The 24,994-nt window shown below is 43.8% G+C and overlaps 1 protein-coding gene and 1 long non-coding RNA gene across 3 annotated transcripts; both read right to left on the bottom strand.

Annotated features, from left to right (window-relative positions):
* Positions 1 to 247: 247 nt before the first annotated feature.
* On the bottom strand, positions 248 to 24,507 carry LOC115560275 (galectin-related protein B). Of its 2 annotated transcripts, XM_030379612.1 has the most exons (5): positions 24,428 to 24,507; positions 16,446 to 16,511; positions 16,282 to 16,370; positions 12,256 to 12,445; positions 248 to 1,012 (listed from the first exon to the last, which is right to left on the bottom strand). In XM_030379612.1, exons 1-5 carry the CDS (start codon positions 24,458 to 24,460, stop codon positions 869 to 871), a joined length of 522 nt encoding a protein of 173 aa, XP_030235472.1. In that variant the 5' UTR covers positions 24,461 to 24,507; the 3' UTR covers positions 248 to 868. The 2 variants fall into 2 exon arrangements, with proteins under 2 accessions (XP_030235472.1, XP_030235474.1); XM_030379614.1 differs by lacking the exon at positions 16,446 to 16,511 and having other exon boundaries at positions 24,428 to 24,472.
* On the bottom strand, positions 18,860 to 19,802 carry LOC115560276 (uncharacterized). The gene is made up of 2 exons (XR_003979729.1): positions 19,199 to 19,802; positions 18,860 to 19,059 (listed from the first exon to the last, which is right to left on the bottom strand). It is a non-coding gene; the product is annotated as an uncharacterized LOC115560276 (long non-coding RNA).
* Positions 24,508 to 24,994: the final 487 nt, after the last annotated feature.

Genomic DNA, 24,994 nt, shown 5'->3' with positions numbered 1-24,994 from the left:
ACATACTGTCAATTAAATGATTGAGCACCAGTCTCAATAATTGGCAGTGCTGATACTAATGGCTTTTTTTTTTTTTTCCTTTGGCTCAAAACAAAGAAGCAGTTAGCCTGACTGCTATGTTCAAGGCAGTATGTTTGTATGTTCATCGTTTAATTGCACTATAGCCTTTTTTTTTTTGTATCGTCCTGTTTTGATCAGTATATGCGAATGTTGTTATCAATAAAAAAAAAAAATCACACGGCAAGCCGATGCACTTCTCCATGAAAAATTAATGGGACAAAGAAATCAAGGGATAATTAGCATAGAAAAATAATCGTGGTTACTCGCGATTAATCGTGAGTTAACTATGACATTAATCTGATTAATCGCGATTAAATATTTTAATCGCTTGACAGCACTAATAAATATATGCATCTAAAAAAAAATACAACAGGACCGGGGAAGGTCATTCTGAAGGGGCCATACTGTAGGGGCCACACCGTAAGGGCCACACAGTAGGGGCCATTTGAATTGATTTTCAATTAGGAAATTGTTTTGTTTCGAAAACTTGGTTTAGAATTTGATTTGATTGGTTTAGAATCAAAGTGTTAGATAACAAAAGATTCACAACCCGAGAGCATAAACATAGTTTACTTTGGATAAACAAACGACATATATGCATTTACATATAAATCATTACCTGTATTTTTGTCTCGGTCCCAAGTGAATTTAATTCTTGTAGGCCAACCTAAAAGTACATTCAATAGAAATTCCATTAACAATAAGATCCCTCATCCTAAACCAAGCCAATAATAATAGTTTCCTCGCTCTTGGATTGCATAAAAATATAACAAACACACGCACAGGGACACACGCACACATACACACACTAGCCCAGCTTGGTGATCTGTAGAGCTCCACCTATCCGGACGGTGTCGATAGAGGACAAAGATGTAACTTTGTGATAAAAGTCAAACAGCTGATGTCCATCCACAAAAATCCGAAACCGCTGATGTTCACAATGTATCTCAATCTGAAGTGAGAAGGCAGGAGACAAAAAACAAGACACCCCCTATGTTAGCCAAATTCAAAATCCAATCCCGTTCTTTAATGTCTTATCTGGGAACCAACTCCAGATGTCCTTAAAGATCCCATATCATGCTTTAGGGTTAATAATAGTATTATTAGATTACTAAAATACTAATAGAATAGTGTTAAACGCCTGTAAATTAAAAAAACACCCATTATTATTCTCACACTGTTCATATCGGCAAAACCAATTTCAGCGTCTTTCAAAAACGGTCTGTTTTGTATCATGTGGCATTAAGGCCCCCCTACCGAGTAGCCAAGTCTGCTGTGATTGGTCAGCACGCCCACTCTGTTGCGATTGGTTAAACTCTGCGCATGTCAGCAAATTCACAGCCCCGAGAAGTTGTATGGGCTAGGTCAGACCTGGGCATTGTACGGCCCCCGGGCCACATACGGCCCTTTGGTTGACTCCGACCGGCCCGCGTGTGCGTTCACACCAAACCCGACGGGGCGACAAGATCCTACACAAAGTGAACGTAGAGACGCGTATCGGGCGAATTATTCGCTAGAGAAAACCGGCGACAAGTTTTGATTGGTCGCGCCACACTTTCGCCCTGCACACGCAAGCGCGTTCACGAGGATTTGTGACAGCGTGGCCACTGAGAGACATGTGTAACGCAACAGCCAATCAGCGTTCAATGAACGCTCAACAAACATTTTCAATTATGAAGTTTACAAAATCCAGGTATAGATCCTCTCTCACTGATGATCATCTGTCAGCTATGCTTCGCATCTCCACCTCAGACATTCAACCTGACTTTGATGCAATTGTTAAAGCCCAGCAGAGACTAGATTTCTCTCACTGAGATAGAGAAAATAACCTCTTTCCTCTTTCCAACAGTATTTGAAACAAAAAAATTGTTTTGGAATGAATGTAAATGAAAATGTTCACTAATATAAGTCACAAATGTTTAAAAAAAGTTTCACTAAAGTTCACATTTTGTTTACCTTTGCTTTGGGAAATTTGATTGAATAATTTTTTTGTAAGACAACCACACTTTTTCATTGCTTGATTATAACATATAGCCTATTCTTACCAGCTTCTCAAAACAATGCTATTTGCTGCTTTTTATAAAGGAATACAGTTAATATTATGCAGAATTGAGTTCAGGCTTTTGGCCAGGCCCTCCACAATATTTTCTGTTTCTCATGTGGCCCCATGGAAAAAATAATTGCCCACCGCGGGGCTGGGTGCAGGAGTCTCCAACGGTTTTTACTTCCGTACTCCGGTGTGGGTTGGTACGCTTCCGGTCTCGCTGCGCTAGTGATTGAGAAAGCAGCTATACTATGGCTTTATTTTATTCAAGATGCTTGCAGGATTAGCCTTCAATCTTGATAAGTGACGTTCATCGACTGGTCCAGACGGGGAGCTCTGCCACCAGAAGCAAGAGGGAGAAGGGATTTAAGATGTATCTGTCAAGTTACATAGACAATTATGAAGGTAAGTTTAAACAACAACACTACGGTAGCCATGCTACATCGACTAGCTAGCTGTAGTTATTTACCATTTAGCAGGGTCCTCGTTCGTCTGTACAGTGTTTGAAATGTGTACGATTACTGTTTAGTAACAGAAATTATGTTTAATAACATGAATTATGTCGAATTCCTCCAGTTTCAAACAGAGATCCAGCAGGGAGAGTCAGTGTGAGGGCAATCTTTCATAGGTCCTACAGGAAGAGTGAAAAGCCACACGACCTCAGAGTAGGGAGAAACAAAACATGTATAACCTAATGGTTCAAGTTTTGGGTTGTTAATGTGTCTCGAGCTGGTGATGTGGATGCAGAATAGAAAATAAGTGTAGTTTACTGACATAAACCTTAACGTAGCTTTCATTGACACCCCAGAAACTGTTCCTATTCCTTAGAGTATAAGTATATACGTTTAAGCCTATCCATGGTCGGGTACATAAGTCAGTGTTTGGTAAGTGCTGAATGTATACCCGGAATCTTGGATAGGCTTAACTGTTCAACGTTCAACTTACACTGCTCTTACTCTATTATGATTCCTGAACTCCATTTAAGAGGTAAGTGTAGCATACGTTTAGGTGTTATACGTTTAAGCCCAGGGGTGGCCAAACCTGCTCTTATATTACTCCATGCACATGTTACCCAGACATTCATTAGATAACTCTGGAGTACCATAGAAAACAGGGTTTTTCACAACTACTGTTACACTTTTAACTGGTCTTGTAATGGTCCTGGACAGTGTGTATTTTTCTGTATGGGACCTGCAAGCACAAACAGTTTGGCCATCCCTGTTTAAGCCTATCCATTGTCAGGTACATGAGTCAGTTTGGGGTAAGAGCTGATAGTGTACCCTGAATCTAGGCTTGTTCTTGTTCAATGTTGTTCTTACATTGTTACACTTTTATGTTACCTGAAAGCCAATTAAGAGATAAGTGACACCGGCTTATTTGTGTGGATGTCAAGTAGCAGTATTTGAAACGGAGCAGAACTAGATGTTTATTCCCTCTCTCTCAGTTCAGTTAGTTTAATAAACCAGAATGGTTGCACTTTTTCCATATCCACTATTGCTTGAACCGTAAGCCTGCTGTGACCTTCTCATATCTGGTGTTCTTTTATAGTAGTGACATAATGACTTCAACGTGACATGTAAGTAATTGTGTTTTCTTTTATAGATAACTTTCAAAAACTTGTGTCGAAAACTTGTTTCCCCAGAATGTTGTCAATATTTCAATGTTATATTTGCTTGAATACATTTTGCCTTCTCCATGTGTATCTTTGTAGCTTGGAATTTTTTATCCTCCAAATCTTTCTCATCCATTACTGTTCTAATCTTTATGTGCTCGTGGGTGATACGAGATGTCAATGATTGTGTTTGTTTATTTCTCACCTGCATTATTTCCTTATTAAATTATAAATTGTCTTACGTCATTTCCAGTGACTTTTAATTCATGTTTTAAGTCAGTAAAACCCAAAATGTACTGTAAAGACCACAATGACAATTTGTTAAGGCTCAAGACACATCTTTAATTTACTGTTGACTTGCCCACGCCTTTACTAGCGGCCCATTCTGGTAATTGACCAGGAAGCAGGCCACACTGAACAACTCAATTGCACTCTTCGACATGCAATTGACTGCGTCTACCTGACATCCTCTCTACTCATTTGCTTTTTGTGAGAGAGAAAGGCAGGTCGGTACACCTTACACCCAGCAAGGTTGTCAACCAAAAAGCCTTTGTCCACCATGATTGCCATGTCTGGCTGCAGTAGCTTCGCAATTCCAGAGCGTTTGAAGATTTTCCCAATCACTCATCCCGCATACAGCCCTGACACAAACGTAATGGCACCATGGGGAGCCATGCCAATCATTGCCTTGAATGTTGTATGTGACTTGTGACTTGTGGGAATTGGGGGAAAGGAACTTTGGCTTTGACTCTCTGAAGTACATGAACTGCGACATGCCGTCGGTTGCGGCGAGGCACCATCGCCCGGCAGCGGGCAGCCGGCAGCAGGCAGCGCGCAGGTAAGTCTATTTCAGATTGATGTGAAAGTGGAAGAACAAGAGACGTCGCAGAACCCGACAAAGGCGTTTGTGATTCATAATAGCGTCTGGAGGCGCACACAGCTTTTGGCCGCGATAATATATATTATATGATAGAGATATCTATGTATTCTATGATATTATTTAGATATAGAGCTCCAGGACAGTAACGCAAGTGTTGTACACTCCCTTGTTATTTGGATAGCCGTTCTGCTTTTGGTGTTATGGCGCATAACACGTCGGACTCTCGTCTCTGGTATTTCTACAACGAGACTCGTAGTGGGGGTTATCTCAGCCAAGGTTGAGAAAGAATTGGGGGGAAGGAACTTTGGCTTTGACTCCCTCAAGAACATGAACCACGACGTGGAGGAGAAAGGAATTGTTGGCGGCGAATGTCTCCCGCTTGAGCCCCGCTGAGGGACCACCGCCGGAGGCGGAGGTGCCTAAGCGCTGCCCGGCAACAATCCCTTTCTCCTCCTTTGTTGCGGTCCAGTCTACTTCACATTGATGTGGACGTGGAAAAACCAGGAACGTCGGAAAGCCCAAAGCGGTCATTTGAGATTCACAATATCGGCTCACACAGCTTTTGGCCGTGATAATATATATTATATGATTTAAATATCTATGTAGGCTATATGATAATATTTAGATATAGAGCTCCAGGACTCTTGTGTGTTCTAGAATATTTACAGAACACGGCTAAAGGCTGTGTGAGCCTCGCCATTGCGATACATCCACTGTAAACAGAGCGCATGGTACCGTGACTGCAAGCTGCTCAGGGCCACACCCCCACCCTCCTCCTTGACCCGCCTCGCTCCTCCTCATTTGCATTATAGCTACAGACGCCAAAACAGCGCATTTGGGGGAAGCTCAAAGTGCGACTGGCTCCGAGTGGCTGTAACTCTGCCCCACGGCTGAATTTCGGGATAGTCTTTGAATACTGTGTTAGTTGCCCACTAATGCCTATATTAAAGAATGCATAAAATAGCATGTCATGGGACCTTTAAAAGGCAACCTCGCCCGGCTAACCAGCCCCGCCCGCCTCCATCGCAGGCCGCGGCGAGCGGCCAGCAAAGGCCTCGAGCAGCGGGCTCATGGGGCAATGCCCTGCCCCGCAAGCGCCGGCAAAGGCAATTACGGGGCGAGGGAGAAGCGTGACAGCGAGAAGCACCTCTTTACTAAAGACGGCTTCTCCCCACACACCAGTTACTGCGGAGCCTACCGGCTCGGCCATAACTGTTTCACACGCATCTCTCGCTACATATAGGCAGGCCGTCAATAAACCTTGTATTATTGATCGAGCCAGCCCTTCATTACCTTTATGTGACCCCCAGGGGGTGCTTGAGTCTACAGTTTAGAGAATGGTTAAACAAGACGATCAAACTATATCCAGGTGTGTCCAATGAAGGCACAGAAATGGGACTGATGCAATCAATAAACATTTATTAACCAATAATCAAAATACATGCTGGTTAGCAACAAGGGCAAATAAAACTCATGCAGATAGCAGCAGATGAAAATCAAACACTAAAACACTGCAAACAAATACTGTTCCCACAAGAGATGGTGTAAAAATGCCCATGGGCCACACAAGAAATATATAATACACAAAATAACAAACAAAAGACAAAACAAATTGGGTTAACGGGCTACCACTTGCCGGCCTTCCCCTAGTCTCCCAATTAGCCCACGATACGGGTGGCAGATGTTTATAGCACTCGTAGGTTACATTCAAATAGATATAAGTAGACAAATTCGGTCCTGGGAAAAACAGTGGCTGGTCGAACAGACAACGGAAATCCTCCTGTAATTAAGAATCACAATCGACACTAGAGTTGGCGCTACCTCCTCTCATAAGAATCCTAGTGTTAGTATAGCCATGATTAGGTGGATTAAAAGACTAACTAAAGAGGCTAACTTACGTGTTTGGGCCAGCCTAGATGAACTAGACCTAAAACTCCAGTACCAATGCGTTTACGTGTGGATGACGCGAAGCGGTGCACTCTCACCGACGTGAGCTTTCTGTTCCAACACAAATAGCGGACATGAAATGATCAATGCTGAAAACACTACGTCATACATTTGTATGAGAACGGGAGCAAGTACACTTACTTGCTGCTACCCCGTGTGACTCACAAATCAATGTTATGCGATCACGTGTCGGTTGACTCCTGCTTATGTGCACCATTTACTGGTCACCATATGAAAAGACACCAGGCCAGGGTTACGTGCAGTCAGACACCAGGCTGAAGCTACAAACAGACAGTAGACCGTGTTCGGCGCTGCTTAATAATAATACGTTTGCATAAAAGGATAGGCTGCTGGGCATGATGTCAGCTGCTCACACGTTGGTGCCGCTGGGCCTGCTTCACATGAGGCGGCTGCAGAGATGGTTTTCTCGCCTACGCATCGACCGGTTCTCGATCTAGCCCTATTCAACAAATGCATCGCGGAGAGGCCGTTTCACATGTTAACAATAAGACAAGTGTTACAGTGTGTAAAACCGGGCGACTGGTTCACCTCAATAGATTTGAAGGACGCCTACTTCCACGTCACAGTGATCCCCAAACACAGGAAATTCCTGTGTTTCTCATTCCAAGGGTCACACTACCAGTACAACCGTCTCCCGTTCGGCTATCCTCTAGCCCCACAAACGTTTTCCAAATGCGTGGGGACGGCTCTCAGGCAGCTGCACGCAACAGGAATGAGAGTACTGTTCTACTTGGACGATCTGCTTTTGATGGCTCGCTCCAAGGAGAAAGCAGCTATTCAAACAAAGAAGCTGGTAATTTACCTGTCGAATTTAGGCTTTGCCATAAATTGGAAGAAAAGCTCCCCCCTCCCCTCACAGAGTGATGTATTTGGGGGTAGAGCTGGATTCAGCTGTAATGAGAGCACGGCACTCACAGCAGAGGATGGAGACGCTGTGGTCTCTCCTCCGCCGCTGTTCCCCGGGCAGCGTCGTGACAGCCCTTTCTGTCATGAGGCTGCTGGGCATGATGTCAGCCGCTCACACAGTGGTGCCGCTGGGGCTGCTTCACATGAGGCGGCTGCAGAGATGGTTTTCTCGCCTAAGCATCGACCCGGTGTGCCAACGGCGGCGCAAAGTGACCATTCCCCTTTCAGTTGGCCCCGATTTGACCCACTGGGGCGATCCCCGAACTCTCGCGAGAGGGATGCCGTTGGGCAGAGCAACGTCACACATCTCAAAGTACACAGATGCTTCTCTGTCGGGCTGGGGAGAAACATGCGAGTTTCACGTAGTGGGCGGCGTTTGGCCGCCCCCCTGACCATGCATATAAACGCATTGGAGCCCCTCACTGTGTTGAAAGTGATCCAACACTTTGCCCCAATGTTGACGAATCAACACGTAATGATTCCCACGGACAACAAGGCGACTGCAGCATACATAGATCGCCAAGCATAGCGAGACAGCTGTTATGCTGGGCGCACACAAACTTGCTCTCCATCAGAGCAGCGTACAACCCCGGTGTCCTGAACAGAGGGGCCGACATAATGCCGAGGGGGGGTCCCCAACCAGGAGACTGGACTCTGCACCACGATCTGATCAGTCAGATATGGAGTGAGTTTGGGAAGGCGGAGGTCGACCTAATCGCCACGCGGGAGAACACACAGTGCCAGCTGTGGTTCTCTCTCAGCGCGAAGGACAATCCCCCACTCGGGGTGGATGCGTTCGCTCACAGACCGAAAGGCGAAGCCTATACGACATAGAACGATAGTTACGTATTGTAACTCTAGATTCTATGACTATAGGCGCAGCCTTTTAAGTGTCGGCCTCATTGTCCTTTAAATAGCTGAAGAAAAGCTGTTTATTGGGAGCAGAACCTCCGCCGGCGCCCACATGTATCGTGGACGTGATTGAGGCCCACGCTTTTGGTGGGCGGGGATTACAATTTTTTCAGTGCTACTGCTCACGCCTAGGGATGACCCAATAGCGGTAGCCTTAAAAGGCTGCGCCCATACTCATAGAATCTAGAGTTACAATAAGTTACTATCTTTTGGAGGGGGAAGGACCCATTATACTAGCGCGAGTGGTAGCGCAAGCAAACTTTGTGTAAACATATCCCTGTGATACGTTGACTAGTTTAGACTTATGCCCTCGTTTTTTCAAACGCATCATTTGTATATTACTGTGTACAGCATAAAAACATTTGCTAATTACAGTATCTCAGCTTATCAAGTATTTGTGCTCAACCTTTTCTCCCCAGTTGAAATAAGTGTTTATCTTATACAGTAGGCGTACTTTTATATAACAGCACTTTAGTTAGTAAACAAATCACAACAACCAACATGAATTTGTAGTTTTATTCATTACAAAATGTACCATTTACTAAAATAAAACGTTTTGGGTGCGTTTGCTAGAGTCAAAATAGTCACAGCTCATCCTGAGCATCTAGTGCAGGGGTCACAAACTCGCGGCCCGGGGGCCAATTGAGGCCTGCGGGATGATATTTTGTGGCCCCCTACTTGACATCAAAGTTTAGTGATAGTGCGGCCCGCGCATTGTTGTCAAATGCACATTTTTGCTGAGTGGCTTGCCACACTTTTTTATCACTTGTGATAGGGTGACCAGATGTCCCGGTTTTGCCGGGACAGTCCTTATTTTGAGTTGCGTGTCCTGAGTCCCGACAAAAGCCAAAGGACGCTAAAATGTCCCGGTTTCCACCAACCGCTATTAAATGTCCCCTGTTGTTAGCGATTACATAGCCAACGAGATCTAATTATAGCCCGATCATTAACTTAGATTGGGTCAGTGGTGCTCCTTTTTTCTGTGGAATACTTGATGGGGGAACACAGTAAGCCGATACTGCCTAAGAAAGAAAGAGAACAACATTAGCAAAGCAAAATAAAAATTATGCCTTGAGTAGCCTATAAAGCATTACACAGACTTCAAGCGTAAGGTAACTTATGCTCTGCCAATAAGATCGGCTACTTTCGGAAAACTACATTGTCATGTTCCCCGGGACTCAAAACTATTGTAGCCAATGTGTTAGTAAAAAAACAAACACTAACTCTATGCTCAGACATCTTTTTCTCCCGGCGGGCTTAAGCTGGCGTTTCCAGTTCACTTTCTGGGTCCGGAAATATGTATCCAATACCCAACTGTTCAGAAGAGGCATACAGCCTGGGTGAGAGGTTACCATCATGGCCCCGTCCTTGCCAGATTCAGCAGTTTATTGTAGAAAAACTGGCATCGCTGAAATCCGCTGCAGCATAGGGACTCTGTGCTAGTGTCTATAGACCAGGGGTCTAGTGATGTGTCGGTCGCGAACGATCCGGCTCAAAGAGCCGGCTCTTTGACGTGAACGATTGGAACCGGCTCTACGATGGGAGCCGTTTTAAGATCCTATTTGGGAGCCGGTTTTTTTTTTCAGTTTTTCGCTCTCTCCGCCTCCCCGTCGCTGCATGTGCTTTTGCTCTGCTTTTCGTTTTTTTTCTCCTGCGGTGCCTCGCTGTCTCTCCCCCTCCCCCTCCCCCTCTCTCTCCTTGCGCGTTCTGCCTGTGGTAAAGCAGAGGTTTTTTTTTTTCCTCCGTCGGTGCCTTAATGTCTCCACTGCCCTCGTGTCAAGCGTGTGCTCCACACATCTGACCAATCACACGCAGCTTTCAATTAATAATGCGCCGGGAAAACACTGAAAAAAAAGTTTCGCTCCACTTTTTTTTTGGAAACCGCAGGCAATTGGCCAAGCTGTATAGCGTTCGTGGGCAGGTGTCAATGCACAGTCACGCACGCAGCAGTCAAGAAGCACACACGGCATAAAGAAGGGGAGTCAGTGTGACAATTGAATAGGCCTGTGTGATAATGAGTGGTGACAGAAAACGGAGCAAAATCTGGACTCATTTTAATGTCAGACTCCACCAGGGCAGAGTGTAGACTCTGCAAAGCCAGAATATCCTATCGTGCAGGCTCCACTAACAACCTGCACAGACGGAAGTGGTGCTATTTAGTAATAAAGGTTTTATTCATAAAGCATTGTTATGCTGCATTTTTACTCATAAGTGCTTAACAATGTCAATAATGAAACAAAATGTTATAAAATTAGGTTTAAGCTATTGATTAATTAATAATGTAAAACATGTGTATGGGGAGCCGTTTGGGAGCCGAAAGAGCCGGCTCTCCACAGTAAGAAGAGCCATTAGAGCCGCATCTCGCAAAGGAGCCGAAAATCCCATCACTACAGGGGTCTCAAACTCAACTTACCTGGGGGCCGCTGGAGGTAGAGTCTGGGTCCGGCTGGGCCACATCAAGTATTCCAAGAAAAAAATGTAGCACTACTGACCCAATCTAAGTTAATGATCGGGCTAAAATGAGATCACTTTGGCTATGTAATCGCTGACTACAGCAGACATTTCATAGTGGTTGGTGGAAACCGGGATATTTTAGCGTTCTTTGGCTTTTGTCGGGACTCAGGACACGCAACTCAAAAACCGGATCATCTGGTCACCCTATCACAACTTCACAAGTGATAAAAAAGCGTGGCAAGCAACTCAGCAAAAATGTGCTTTTAACAACAATGCGCGGGCCGCAGTAACTGTGCGTTAACACCAAACGCGAAATTTGTCGTCCATTCGTGTTGTCGCCGAGGTTTTATCGCGCCACACATCATAATCTGTCGCTGTGGAAGTTGTCGAATTTGTCGCACCACAACAAGATAACCACCATTGCATGTCTTGACCTTTTGTGGAAGACGGCGAGACGTCGGAGGACCCGACGCAGTATATTCATAACATTGTAATGACCACGGAAGAGGCAGTGAATGAAGTATTGAATAGACAGAGATTTATTAGATAGGCCTACCTAATAAACCGTTGGAAGACCGGAAACATAGCAACGCCGGTAAACAAACCCCAAGAAGCCCAACTGCACTGCACTGAGTTTGACGGTTGAACGCTTGGCTGTTAAAAATATTCGCCCGATACGCGTCTATACATTCACTGTGTATGGGATCCTCTCGCCCCGTCGCGTTTGGTGTGAACGCACAGTAACACTTAACTTTGATGACAAGTAAGGGGCCACAAAATATCATCCTGCAGGCCTCAATTGTCCACCAGGTCGCGAGGTTGAGACCCCTGCTATAGGTGAACAGAGCAAACCGGCTTACTCCAGCTCCTCGTTCTCAGCAACAGGCAAGGCTTGTTCAGCTGCAACCGCAGTAGCCTCCCCTTCTGTTTGTGTAAATTCTTCCTGGCTGTATTCTGGCTCGTACAAATAGCCCTGAATATCCAAATCCAACAATAGATTTTCAAAATCCACTTTGGCTGTTGCACATTGCAAATGTGTTCTCTAGCTATGCGGTGAAAAAATATGGCAGACATTGTGTTTACATCTCGTACACGAGCTCCTGCCCCTTTTTCAATTTTTTTAAAAAGAACCCTTTAAATTATTACTTCTGTTACGATTTTTTTGAGAATGTACAGATTAAGCTTCCAAATATGACATAACAACCAACAGAGTCAAGGTATCTGCTGAGACCAGATCATTGTTCAAATGTTCCTTGAACTGGCAGAAACGTTATATATTTTTTGCAGTAGCGCTGATAATCCCCGCCGCTGCTGAATGCATATAGGGGAAACACTGTACAAGCCCAACATTTAAAGTTCCTCTGGCTGCACAGGCCTTAAAAGGACCCAATAACTTCAATAACAACACATCACATATACCCTGAAGGGCTGGTTGGGGATGAAGGGGAAGTAGTCAGTGGACGCTTCCTGCTGCGTCCAACTCCCAGAGACGCAAGCGTTGCGCAGGAACTGGCGATCAGAGAAGCGAGCGGTGAGTTTCAGCGCTGTGTCATTCTGAGACTGCTCTTCCTGCTTCAGGTCACATTCACATGACAGGCTGATGTCAAAGCTGGAGGAGAAGCACACAGTGTGGTTTGACAGTTTGCATTTGATGTCTTCTTCTTTCGCTTCAAATGTATTACAACCAATCTTGTTGTTGAGGGAAGAGCTATGCAGATGCACGTTAGAAAGATGAGTCTATACTAGAACTAGTCTCTATTTGATACATTTTATGAAATTTCTGGTTTCTATCTTCATTGTTGAATGCATTAATTGCTACTAATTAATTCCTTCTAATCTACCCCCCCCCCCAGCATGGTAGAACTTCCGGACCTCAGAAATGCAAGGCTCTTCCCCTGGGACTGGAACGAGATGCGGTCGACACAAGAACAGCCTTCAATTATCTTTAGTCTGCTGGTTTATTGGTCGAGTGTATTTTGTGAGTTGCACAAAAATATGCCTTTTCCTCTAACGCTATATTCTATTTGCTTTAAAATAATTGTTGTAGTTTGTTTAACCCCAGGTTAATTGTTGACTTGGTCCATCCAAAGATGTTAATCCACCATTTTTATTCACCACAGCTGCTCCAGTGTTGTAGAAAGTGTTGTGCCTTCTGAAACTGGGTACATAGCCATCAATTGACTTCCATTTTATCCCAAAGGAGGGTTTAGCATCTCCTATATCTGTATCTTGGTTTATGCAACACAATTAAGCACATATAAACTGCTCTGGCTAGGTAGCTTTCTCCAAAAGTGCACACAAACAGAAAAATACACAAGTTTAAATTCTCTGTTTACACATCACTGCAAATAGTGACGTGTAAACTGTTTGAATTATATGTGCATGCCTAAGTCTCTAATTGCAGAGTGCAGATAGTGGCTTTGTTAAAGGTTGTATTATAATTTTGAATTCTGAATGCAGAGCAACATTTCAATTAGTCACGAGGGTAAGTGTAGGTGGGAGTGTCCATCAGCTTTCAAAGTTGCTCTGCATTCAGAATTCAAAATGATCCCACAGCCACTATCTTCACTCTGAATTCTATCTGTGCACCACTCAGTGCAATCAGATACATTCAATCGGATTTTGCGTTCTGCACATGAGAGGGAATTGGAGGAAAGGAACTTTGGCTTAGGCTCAATTTAGACGGGGTCAATCTGGACAGAAAACGCAAAAGTTGCGTTGCGTTCGTACTTTTTATTCTGCGTTTAGACAAGAGTCTTTGGGGGGAAATCTGTGTGCATACGTTGATGCAAAAGTGTATGAAATTCGATGTAAATTTAGATGTGTGACGTAAAGAGGTCATACCGAGGTATGACATGCTTCGGCCAATGGATCTTTTTCCTCACCGCCATGTATAATCAGAAAATTGCAGTTGTCCTATTGAGGAGCATAGTCGAACTATGACTTTAATCAGATTAAGCGATGAATGTAACCGTACTGACTGTTACCAAGTCTGGGAACATGCACAGTGGCCAGTAAACGCAGAATCCAAACTCCGGACCCAGAGCTGATTGTTTGGCCACTGCCTGGCCAGGGCCCCGTTTCCCGAAAGCATTGTTAGCCTAAGTGGATCAGTAGTGCGTCGTATGAGCATTGTACGGTTTTCACACCGTTTCCCGAAAGCATCGTTGGTAACTAACGTTGTGAAAACGCTCGTAGCTAACGAGGACTCCAGGGGTACTCGTAGGAGGCTAAGAGCATCGTCAGTGGCGTCACCAGCGGACATTCCGTGTATTGGATGTGTTTTATTAAAACACATCCAATACCACGGTATACCCAGCTGCCACAATTTCGCAACCAAAAAGAGTGGTTATTGCCGATATATTACTCATACTGTTAGATTTAAACAGCAAAGATAGAGACATGTTAGAAGTCAACAACAACATAATTTATTGCAGCAATTTAAAATTCCAAAAATACATGCGCAGCGATCAAACGCCACGTCACAAGGCATATAATAAAATCTAATGATTCCATTGCTCTTGTGTTGGAGGTCGCTTTCGAGCTGCACTTGCTGTCTCCCTCTGATTTTAATTCAACCATCGTGGTTAAAATGTCCTCATATTGATCAATGACTGAAGACATAGGCTACTGTAGACATGAATCATGCTGAGACCAGAGGGTGTCTGAGAATTTCTGCAGGCGTTTTTCGTTGCGATTGTTTGCATTAAGCACTGTAGGCACTTCGGTGAGGCTGTGGTGAAGTTCACTATTTATTGGACCGTGTCTAGACACAAACATCCCTGACCATAGTTAATCGCGTTAGTCTACACTCAGACGTGAACTCATTATTGCATGCGGGTGTTTTTTAAGAAACTAACCCTATATTCTGTGGCAAATTATGATTATTGTCAGGCCTATGCATATATTAACGGTGGAAAAAAGCTAGTCATCTTTCCCCCAAAAATGGGGCGGACACGAGTTGGGCCTAAAATGTTGATTCCACTCGAAGGTCCAAGGGATCAGTACAAAAACAGTACCATAAACACAGGACTTTGAACCAATCATACATGCTATTTTTCTAAACGTTATCTGTATGGTCTGACATGTTATGTAAGTTTGGAAGATGACTTGCAAAAAGTGAAGATATAAGGAGCAGGACGAGAATCATTCTGCAGTGTCTTTGCAAACCTCACTCGGCTTCGTTGTTGCTTGTTCGCAGGTAACAATAAAGTCTCCTGTCATACTTGATCCGTACTCCTCGATTCCTAGAACTCTCTTGTTTAGTTGAAGTGATAGAACTCGGTTATTTTCTACCACAGCGTCTTCATTCATCAAAAAATTAAAACATTCAGGAGTTTGCAATAATAAAAAATATTCTAAAGAGGTCTAGACTCCGTGCGCAGCCCCGCCTTCTCCAGTGAACCATGAAAGCCCGCGCCTTGAGGAACGGGGGATTTAACCCTCTCGGTTTTCCACAGGAAACTTGAGATAAGAAGGTGAAATCGCCGGGCATGCCAAGCTGCGACCAAACCGGCTTGGCAGTGTAAAAAGACCTAGGCTATAGCCTACATCATCCTGCCCAACAATATGGGCAGGATCTAGACCAAGCTCTCCTAATCGGGTCAGCAATAGCCGTATGTCAATGCCTAGCCTCTGTGTTTGAATGATAATGAATGAATGGAACGTTGCATTTTTAATGTCTACAATATTCTAGACTAGAGAGTACGCGCCAATCAATGAAACCTTATGCGGAATCAGATAAAGTCGGCTCTCTTTGCTGCACAAAGCATGTTTCAGAGATCAGCACATTAAGATAAATGTAGTTGTCACACAAGCTATTTTTGATTTTTGTAATATGGAATTATTTCAGGTAGGAAAATGCTGTTAAAAAATGTGCGCACAGCACATTTAGGATTAGGACTGATTTGTGTTTTAATATCTTGAGCATTCATATTTTTGCAGTATATTCTTTTCGTAGGCTACTCTACTGTTGGCCTTGATGGGGAGATATTTGAACGCTTTTTAACCCTATTTTCCTGCGTCATTCCTGCGTCTCCCCCTCCTACGGAACCCATTTCAGTAGACATTTACAATCCTACGTACTTCGTGAGTGCAGTGAACGCGAACGTGAGCGCGTTCATGTTAAGAGGAGTTTCGGGAAACGCTCCAAAAATTTTTACGATGGATCACAAGATCCATCGTGAGACTGATCATACGAGCGTTGATCCATCGTTATCGGGAAACGGGGCCCAGGGCAGTTGATAAGAGCTTAACTGGGTTGAACAAAAAAAAGACACAGCTATGGGATTTGCTAAACACTCACTTGGGATTTAATTAATATGAATCGATGGCCAACTGCCCAATTTCGAAACGTGTCCACAACGCGAGGGGGCTGAGTTGAAAATATATCAGATAAAGAATTAAACAGAGGTTACAAGCTGAACAACAATGGCTGTACGGTACCTGTCTGGCTCCAAGTCAACGATGCCCATGACGATTATCTTCTTCCCCGGGCGCAGGCCCCCTCGGATGCGTCCTCTGAATGGCACTGTCTGTTAAAGACAAGAATACATCAGAATTGGATGTTCACCAAAGATGAGCAGTCAGAAAAACTGGACTTCTCTTACCAGAAGACGTGATGGGTCTTCCTTGATGGGTGAGATGAGACCAGGGCTACCAAGCCAATCAACATTCTGCAATACCAGCGAGGAAAAAAGACCAGGCGAATTATTCTCAGAAAGTCAGAGTGCAGGGCATGATAATCCCTAGGGTAACATATGTGTGATGGTTAGGGATGGGAAAAATTATTATTTTCCGGGAATCAGTTCTTTCAGTTCAGTTCACTTTCACGATTCGTTCGTTACGCAGATTACGTCATTTGACAGGGAATCTCACAGGTGTCTGCCCCCCCCCCCCCGCGAGACGGCCCTGAGCACAATTTAAACGATTTCTAAGCTCTACCCTCCGTGAAAATCCACAAGTTATAGTATATTGTATAGTCAAACGTCCCACCAATATTTATACCACCTGCTTACTCTCTATATGTCATTCATGGTTTTATATTTAGAATTTTTACTTTACATACTTTACATGTAATTCTTCATTATTCAGGCATTACAGAACTTTCATGGTCATAAATAATAAATAAGAACTGCAGTTTAATTTCTTTGTTTGTTCTTGAATTGACGTAGAATGGAGCAAAGACTCCTTGGATTGGGAAATGCGTTTATCCAATAAACAGAGCAGGTCTGTTTTCGGAAATGTAGGGGGATATTTGAGTAGGGTTGAGCACCGAAACTCGGTTCCAGTAGGGAACCGGTTCCGACGTAAACGGTTGTAACGAGATCGAATAAGAACGCACATTTCGGTTCCTCATAACGGTGCCTGGCGTTTTTTAACGCCCCCTGCCCCGCCCCCATGGTGTCGCGGCGTCAACTTGCGTTACGCCTCGTGCCCACTACCTCCGTCCGTTGACTGATCCCCATTGACTTTGAATGGGGACGGACGCGCAATGCATTGTGGATCCGTCCGTTCCGTTGGAGCCTTTGGCTTAGCCTTTGGCTCCGTCAAAAAGTTGAAAAATTTCAACTTTTTCGGCAGCGACGGATCCGTCATCCAATCAGATCGCGTATGCAAATTTAAGCACTGTGACGCGACTCGGGCTCTGACGATACTGGAAAGCGGGAAAGCGGGTCATCTTGCATCGCAACAAGCAGGAAGAAGCGGGAAGAACCCGGCGAAGCGATTTGATTGGCTGACGGATGCCTCTGCAAAGACTACTCCCCAATCCCTCAGCCACGCCTTCCCACGTCTGTTGACTGACGGTGCAGTGGGCATGTAGCGTTAGTGCTGGGCCCTATACCGGTTCACACTGAATAACGGTGTGTATTTTCGTTAGGATATGATTTTTTTATATACCGCCATACCGGTGTATTTGATTACACAACGTTCGGAACGCAGCGCTGCGCGACACTGTTTCAGACGGGACCCTTTTCAATGTTGCGCTAAACACGCATGGTACGACTTTCTTTATAGGTCCATGTCTGCGAGGCGTGGTATTTCAGGCCAACTGGTAAAAGAGTGTGTCACGGCTTTCAAACATATAAACCATAAAGCCTATGGGCGCCTCGAGACTCGGGGACGGACTTGTCAACGCGCTGCGGCATTGCTTACTTGATGTTGTTTTGATTGAAGATCGGCAGGTTGCAGTGGGTGAACGTGAATGTGTGTGTGTGTGTGTGTGTGTGTGTGTGTGTGTGTGTGTGTGTGTGTGTGTGTGTGTGTGTGTGTGTGTGTGTGTGTGTGTGTGTGTGTGTGTGTGTGTGTTGCGAGCGAATGTCATTTTAAAATAACAAACAAACTCAAAGCCGATGCATGCATCCAAAACTTTCTGTTCAAAACCAAATAAACAAATCAAAAACAGAGTCGTTTCAAATACTTTTTCTTTTCAAAACTTGGGAATTAATACAGCGCCGTACCGAGCGGTTGAAAACCATGTTGGCGTCTCCTGTGGCTGCCTTGCGCACCTGAGTTATATTACTTAATATGACTTTGGCAGTAATGTTGCGCCATGATGCGTGCCTGCCTGCTTTCAGCGAGTAATTAATATTATTTGTAATTATTTTTAAGGAGGAGCTTAAATTTTCCCTAAATGTGGGCTGGTCTAAACGTTTAACCCATGGTTTCACCCCCGCGGGCGCCAACTGGTGGCGGGGATCCGGCAGCACATTCTCGAACGTCAATACGGAACAGCACAATGACTTAATATGGAAAAAGGTTCATGCATTTGATAGACTTAGATTCTTACTTTTAACTTGGCAAATTACTTTTTTTTTACCATGAAAAAAAATAATATATATATATATAAACCATGGCATTATATATATATATATATATATATATATATATATATATATATATATATATATATATATATATATATATATAAACCATAGCATTTCCATAAGAGTATAGACACATGTTATTTTGTACACTCAATTATATTAGCTAAGTCAAATAAACAAAAGACATAAAGACAGAAGACTTTGGATCAATGAATTTTATTTTCACCCCAGGCAAAAAATGTTTGATCTGCAAAGACAAAATAAATAATGTTTTAGCCTAGCCAAATACATTCCTAAAGCTTCCATAATTGTTTAACAATGGCAAGTATCAGGGTATTTTTCTGGCCCATAACAAGCAACCCTGTTCCCGGTTTCCAGTTATGTCATTTCCCAGCGTCTAGAAAGGAAACAGATTGCGGTATTTATAGGCACAATAACGATGCAAGATGTAAAACTGATAATTGTAATAAGTGGAGGGATTAAGATTTAGTCTAGCAATAGTTGACTACAAGACTAACTATCACATGACCTCTCACCTGTAGCCCTCCTTGCACTCGTCGCCGTTTTCTGTCCTGCAATCGGTCTTCTTCAGACCTTAGTGATTTAATGACAACATACATTCACTATGAAACCATTCATGTTGGTCTGTTGACAGTGAGTAAAACAGTTTTTTTGTGATTTGATTCAAAAGTGTGATATTCAGGGCACTTACGGCCCTGAATATCACAGTTCTGCAGTAGAGCGAGACACCCCCATATCCTAATTTGCAGCATGTTTTCCTGTGAAGAAGGAAATGCAGGAAGATGTTAATGTTCTAAAAAAATAACACCTTGTACACTAAGCATAATGTGTCACGATTTACACATACCTCTCTGAAATTACAATTGGCCCCCATTACAATGTACAGAGTGTCACGTTTTGACCTTGACACCAATGATTGGATGTGGTGGAATTCGAAACGCAACATCCCGCTCGTTTGAGCAAAGTCAGCGTTCAAACGACACTGGTCGACCTCACAGATGATCTTCTGTGCTGGCCCCCACATATTCTTGATTACATGCAGTGTTGTGCCTGAACGCGTTCATTGAACGATAGTTCATGAACTCGTTCATATTTTCGGCGAACGTGAACTGAACGTACTGTATTACTGCCTGATGAACGTTACTGTGAACTCGTTCATTCTGGTGTCTGTGAACGGCACGCGCACTCGGTTTAACTTCGTTCAATTGGGGGGTTATTTGTTTATCAAAACGGCGGATGCGCGCGCAGAATGAGAACATTTGTTTGACCGGCAGCCATGGTTATCTCCGTGTGGTTGATTTGCAGTTGCGGTGTTGTCAGCTTACTGTTACATTAAACTGCAATCAGAAAATGCGGTTATATGCTATAGACCCTATAGTGTCTGTGGAGTAAAGGCTGGGACGAATTAAAAAATATAAATACACTTTATGTTGAAAGTATAGACCGTCCCGATTCCCATTGAAACGAATGGCGCAGTGATTATTCTTCAAAACGAGATCTGTTAAATTGTGAAAAATGAATCAAACTGTAATCAGACAACACGGTTATATGCTATAGACCCTAGAGTGTCTGTGGTATAAAGGCTGAGACGAATTTCGAATTATAAATATGTACAATCCATAACGTTAGCTCTCTGGCTCATAGCTCAGCGGACTAGAATACCTCCTAGAATCATTGCTTGTTGGCCAGAAACGGAAATGGGGGCTGTTTACGTTTGGTTGTAGTCTTTTCGCTTGGCTCTCCGACTCAACAGTAGGGCTAGAACCGAGCGAAAAGACTACAACCACATTTGAACTACAACCAAACTAGTTCCCTTTCCGCTTCCGGCCAACGAGCAATGAGTCTTCCAACAGAAATCAATGGGATTTACAAAATGCGCTAAATGTACAATAAAACACGATAGATACTTTTTCGCTACGATGCTTGATTCAACCACTCTATTTCATCCTAGACAAATCACGAAGTGGGCTCGATGCTCAAAATACCGGAAAAAAATAATAGCTCACACAGCAACATATTGAAAAAAAGAACTATGAACTAGTTCATTTTTTGGAACTGTGAACTAAGTTCAAATCTTTGAATTATGAACGTTGAACTGAACTAGTTCATTTTAAAATGTGTGAACTGAACTTTGAACTAGTTCACGTAGAAAGTGAACTATCCCAACACTGATTACATGTATGGGTGTTTCAGGACCACAAAAAGATTTTTCAACTGCAAACACACCATGTGTACCATCGATACAACGGACAAAAATCTGTCCTTCGTTATCGTCTCAAGAAGGTTGGTGTGTTTTCTGCTGCAGTGTGTTCTGAAGTTTCTTTTGTTTAACATCAACTTGCAATGAGGACAACAAAATTTATTTTGATCACTTGATGCTTTAGTGGCCGTGGAACATTCTGCAGGAGCCAATGGGAGCTGAGTGGGGGCCACAGGGAGCTGAGGGAGCTGAGCGGGGGCCACAGGGAGCTGAGCGGGGGCCACAGGGAGCTGAGTGGGGGCCATAGGGAGCTGAGCGGGGGCTACAGGGAGCTGAGGGAGCTGAGCGGGGGCCACAGGGAGCTGAGCGGGGGCCACAGAGAGCTGAGTGGGGGCCATAGGGAGCTGAGCGGGGGCTACAGGGAGCTGAGCGGGGGCCACAAAGTGCTGTGCAGGGGCTGCAGCTTGCACCTCCTCCTGGTGTATTTGTAGGTGACTTACCAATTTGAATTGATTTCTAAGTGTTGCTGCACAATAGCAACAATGAAAATGTGTTGCCAAATGTGTTGCCGTCCGACAACTTAATCCACACTTGATTATTGTGAACTCTGTAAGAGAGGAATAAAGAAAGTAAGATTCACACTTGTGAAAAAATACAAATTAATTCATTTGTGTAATATTTTAGATAAGCACCTTTGTGTTTCACTGACGAATGGCCTTTTACATGGTTGTCAACCTTATATTTTGCACCCACGTATTTACAGAAGGGACAGTGGAACAGTTCACTGTTGGTGATATTATTAATGTTTGGTGTATCACCCTCCAAAAGTATACTAATGTGTCTCTATATATCAGAGGGGAAAATAATAAACATTAAAAGGCACAGCATCACTTAAACCCCTGCTAAAACATAACTTTTACCATCTGAAATTGACACTGACATTTTGATCTTTTTTACCACATTGACGTCATCGGGGATGCCCTCAGGAAGAGGAAGTAAATCAGCCTGAGCTTGACCATGGAGAGCATGAGAGGCCTCCAGCCCAGGATGTGGGGCTCCATGTAGCGGGGGGTACCGCAGTGGGACACCTGTCACGCACATACACACACACACACGCACGCACATGTACGAAGCAACATGGTCTCACAGGAATCCGTGAAATTACTACAGTCGCTTAACTTCGAAATCCGTGGCCAGATCACGGAAACACGCCGATATCCGTGTGTGAGCCTCGGAATAACAGTGTCATTTACTTGAATTGGAGCAAATTCCGTGGCCACATCACAGACAATTGAAGTGATTCCGTCAGACCACCACGGATTTTGAGTTAAGCCCCTGCTGTGGTCAAATGTGGCACAAACACAGATTGAAACGGGAGCACACACACAGATTGAAACGGGAATCTGTGTGTGCCACGGAATATCATTGTCATTTACATTTACATTGGAGCAACTTCCGTGGACACAACAAGGACAATTTAAGTGTTTCAGTGAGACCACCTCGGGTTTTGAGTTAAGCCTCCGGGGTCGACTCACTCGTTGAAACGGGGATCCGTGTGTGAGCCACGGAACATCAGTGTCATTAACTTGCATTGGAGCGAATTCCGTGGCCACATCACGGAAATCGGCGTGTTTCCGTGATGTGTCCACGGATTTCGAGTTATTCGTCCGTAGTCATTTCACGGATTCCTGTGAGACCAGGTTGGTACGAAGGCAACACAAGGTCAATCAAAGTAGCTGTGGGTAGCAAACGGACACAAATAATGAATAAATGAATGTATTTTATCACATTTATTTTGATCATTGTCAACGCAGAATTCCAATATCAAAATGTAATGCACTATGCAAAGAGTAAGGCCATGCATTAAATGTTGATATTCGAATCCTGTTATTAGGCCTTATAATACTCTAATTCAAGTGAATGATTCATTGATTACCTTCTTTATTTCTCTCAGACATACTCGAGGGTAGAAACACACACAAATATAGCGCATTAGTTACTGCTTTTATAAATCTGGATATGAAATATGATTTTTTTAAGCATTGCAGTGCCTGACCAGAGAAAATCAGGACACGGACAGTCAGTCAGTCAGTCAGTCAGTCAGTCAGTCAGTCAGTCAGTCAGTCAGTCAGACTGACTGTCAGTCAGTCAGTCAGTCAGTCAGTCAGTCAGTCAGTCAGTCAGTCAGTCAGTCAGTCAGTCAGTCAGTCAGTCAGTCAGTCTGACTGACTGACTGACTGACTGACTGACTGACTGACTGACTGACTGACTGACTGACTGACTGACTGACTGACTGACTGACTGACTGACTGACTGACTGACTGACTGACTGACAGACAGACAGACAGACAGACAGACAGACAGACAGACAGACAGACAGACAGACAGACAGACAGACAGACAGACAGACAGACAGACAGACAGACAGACAGGAGTTCTTAGAAGAACTGTAGGTTTGTGTGTGTTATGTGGTGCAATGTCGTGGTGCAGTGTGCGTGTGCGAGCTGTGATAGGATGTAGATAAAATATACAGGAAAATCTGGAGGGGAAAAGCAAAATTTAAATCAGAAACCTCACAAAACATATTTTACCAATGTCGTTTAGAGAATATTTCCATGATAAGCACAAAATATTGGAGTTTATTTAATTGTCTTCATATGTTGACGCCATGCACAAAAGGATTAAAAAAAAAGCTGAAAAAACACTGCCTAAATGCTATTATTCAAACAACCTCATGACATAAACATGAGGCCTATGCATGTTACTTGCATGAATATTTTAATGATCAACTTGTAGGTCTATCCATACATAATGTACACGAACAGAGAGCGGCAACTTACCTCTAGGCAGAAAAGCGCGCAGTATTATGGGCTCAGACGGAAATACGTTCTCCCGCTTTCTGCTTAAACGTTTAGGCCAGCCCACATTTAGGGAAAATGTAAGCCCCTCCTCGATCTGCGAGCTGCAGTCAGGGGTTACTCGTTCGTTAGTATATTTTATTTACGTGACCATATTTTTGTTTTATGTTAAAAAAAAAGAATCAAAGAACCAGTTCTCTTGTATTTGGGGAACCAGTTCTTGTCGTTCACCTTCGGGATTCGTTCGTTGTGAACGAATCGGTCGCGACCGAGTCATCCCTAGTGATGGTTCAAAGCTGACCCAGGACTTGAAAGCGTGGCACAATGTAATGCCACGTCCGCAGGGAGTAACGGGAAGAGGGGGGGGATTATCTGGGTAACATAACTAATTGTCAGGTAGATATATAAACGATACAATTGACGATGCACTGGAGTCATCCCGTCAACATAATATTGAATTATTTCCTCGTCAAGATAAAACGAGACATGGCCTGCCTAACGTTAAGAGATCACATCAGCTAAATCAAAAGCTGATGTGTGAATTGCAAAACACGTTTTGTATTCTGATTCATGCATGCACCACTTTGCAAAGGGACCACGTTATATAATACAATTCACGCGCAAACACATTTTTTTGAAAATAGTATGTATTTGCATGTTATAGTAGCCTATTTCTGATTACTCACTATTCCTCCCATCTCTGCTGCCTGCAACGCCATCTTGAACACTGAGCGCGGCTCGCGCTGCCGCTGCGCGTCGCGGTTCCGCTGCTCCATCAAGCTCTGACGCGCTGCTGCTCGGCTGGGTGTATCGGCATGCTGCTAATGGCACCTGGTGCAACCTTTAATAGGTCCATGGGTGCAACACACCTCGTAATGGGCCTGGTTGTTCGCCAGAACAACAAACATATTAAAATGATGGAATATGAATGACGATAATAGGTTTTTCACGGGCAGTGGGTTTGGGATATGTAGCAGTAGCATTTTGCTCTTCATAAGGGTTATTCATATTTCATAGGCCTATAGCCCGACAGCCAATATGCCTACTTACGGCATATCACCTCAGAAGGAATTCCAATTTAGGGAATAAGCATTACATTGATAATGCAAGAGATAATTCTGCAATTGATAAAAGCAGTATTCTTTTCAGTACGTCGCTCAGTCTCGTTTCTTTAAACTAGGCTACTCTACACTGACCCTTTGTGGAAATGTAAGGCATTCCAGATAGGTATTTTCATGCACATCTATGCTACT

This window comes from Gadus morhua, chromosome 15 (genome assembly GCF_902167405.1).
Source record: "Gadus morhua chromosome 15, gadMor3.0, whole genome shotgun sequence".
Classification (NCBI taxonomy): Eukaryota; Metazoa; Chordata; class Actinopteri; order Gadiformes; family Gadidae; genus Gadus; species Gadus morhua.
This window is presented reverse-complemented; position numbering and strand designations above follow the sequence as displayed.

Excerpts from the sequence above, each read along its gene's own strand:
- LOC115560275 (XM_030379612.1), bottom strand. The coding sequence starts at position 24,460 with ATGGCGTTGCAGGCAGCAGAGATGGGAGGAATA. Across the intron at positions 16,371-16,445 it reads AAGACCCATCACGTCTTCTG|ACAGTGCCATTCAGAGGACG; the intron begins GTAAGAGAAGTC and ends TGTCTTTAACAG. Across the intron at positions 1,013-12,255 it reads TCCCCAACCAGCCCTTCAGG|ATTGAGATACATTGTGAACA; the intron begins GTATATGTGATG and ends TTCTCACTTCAG.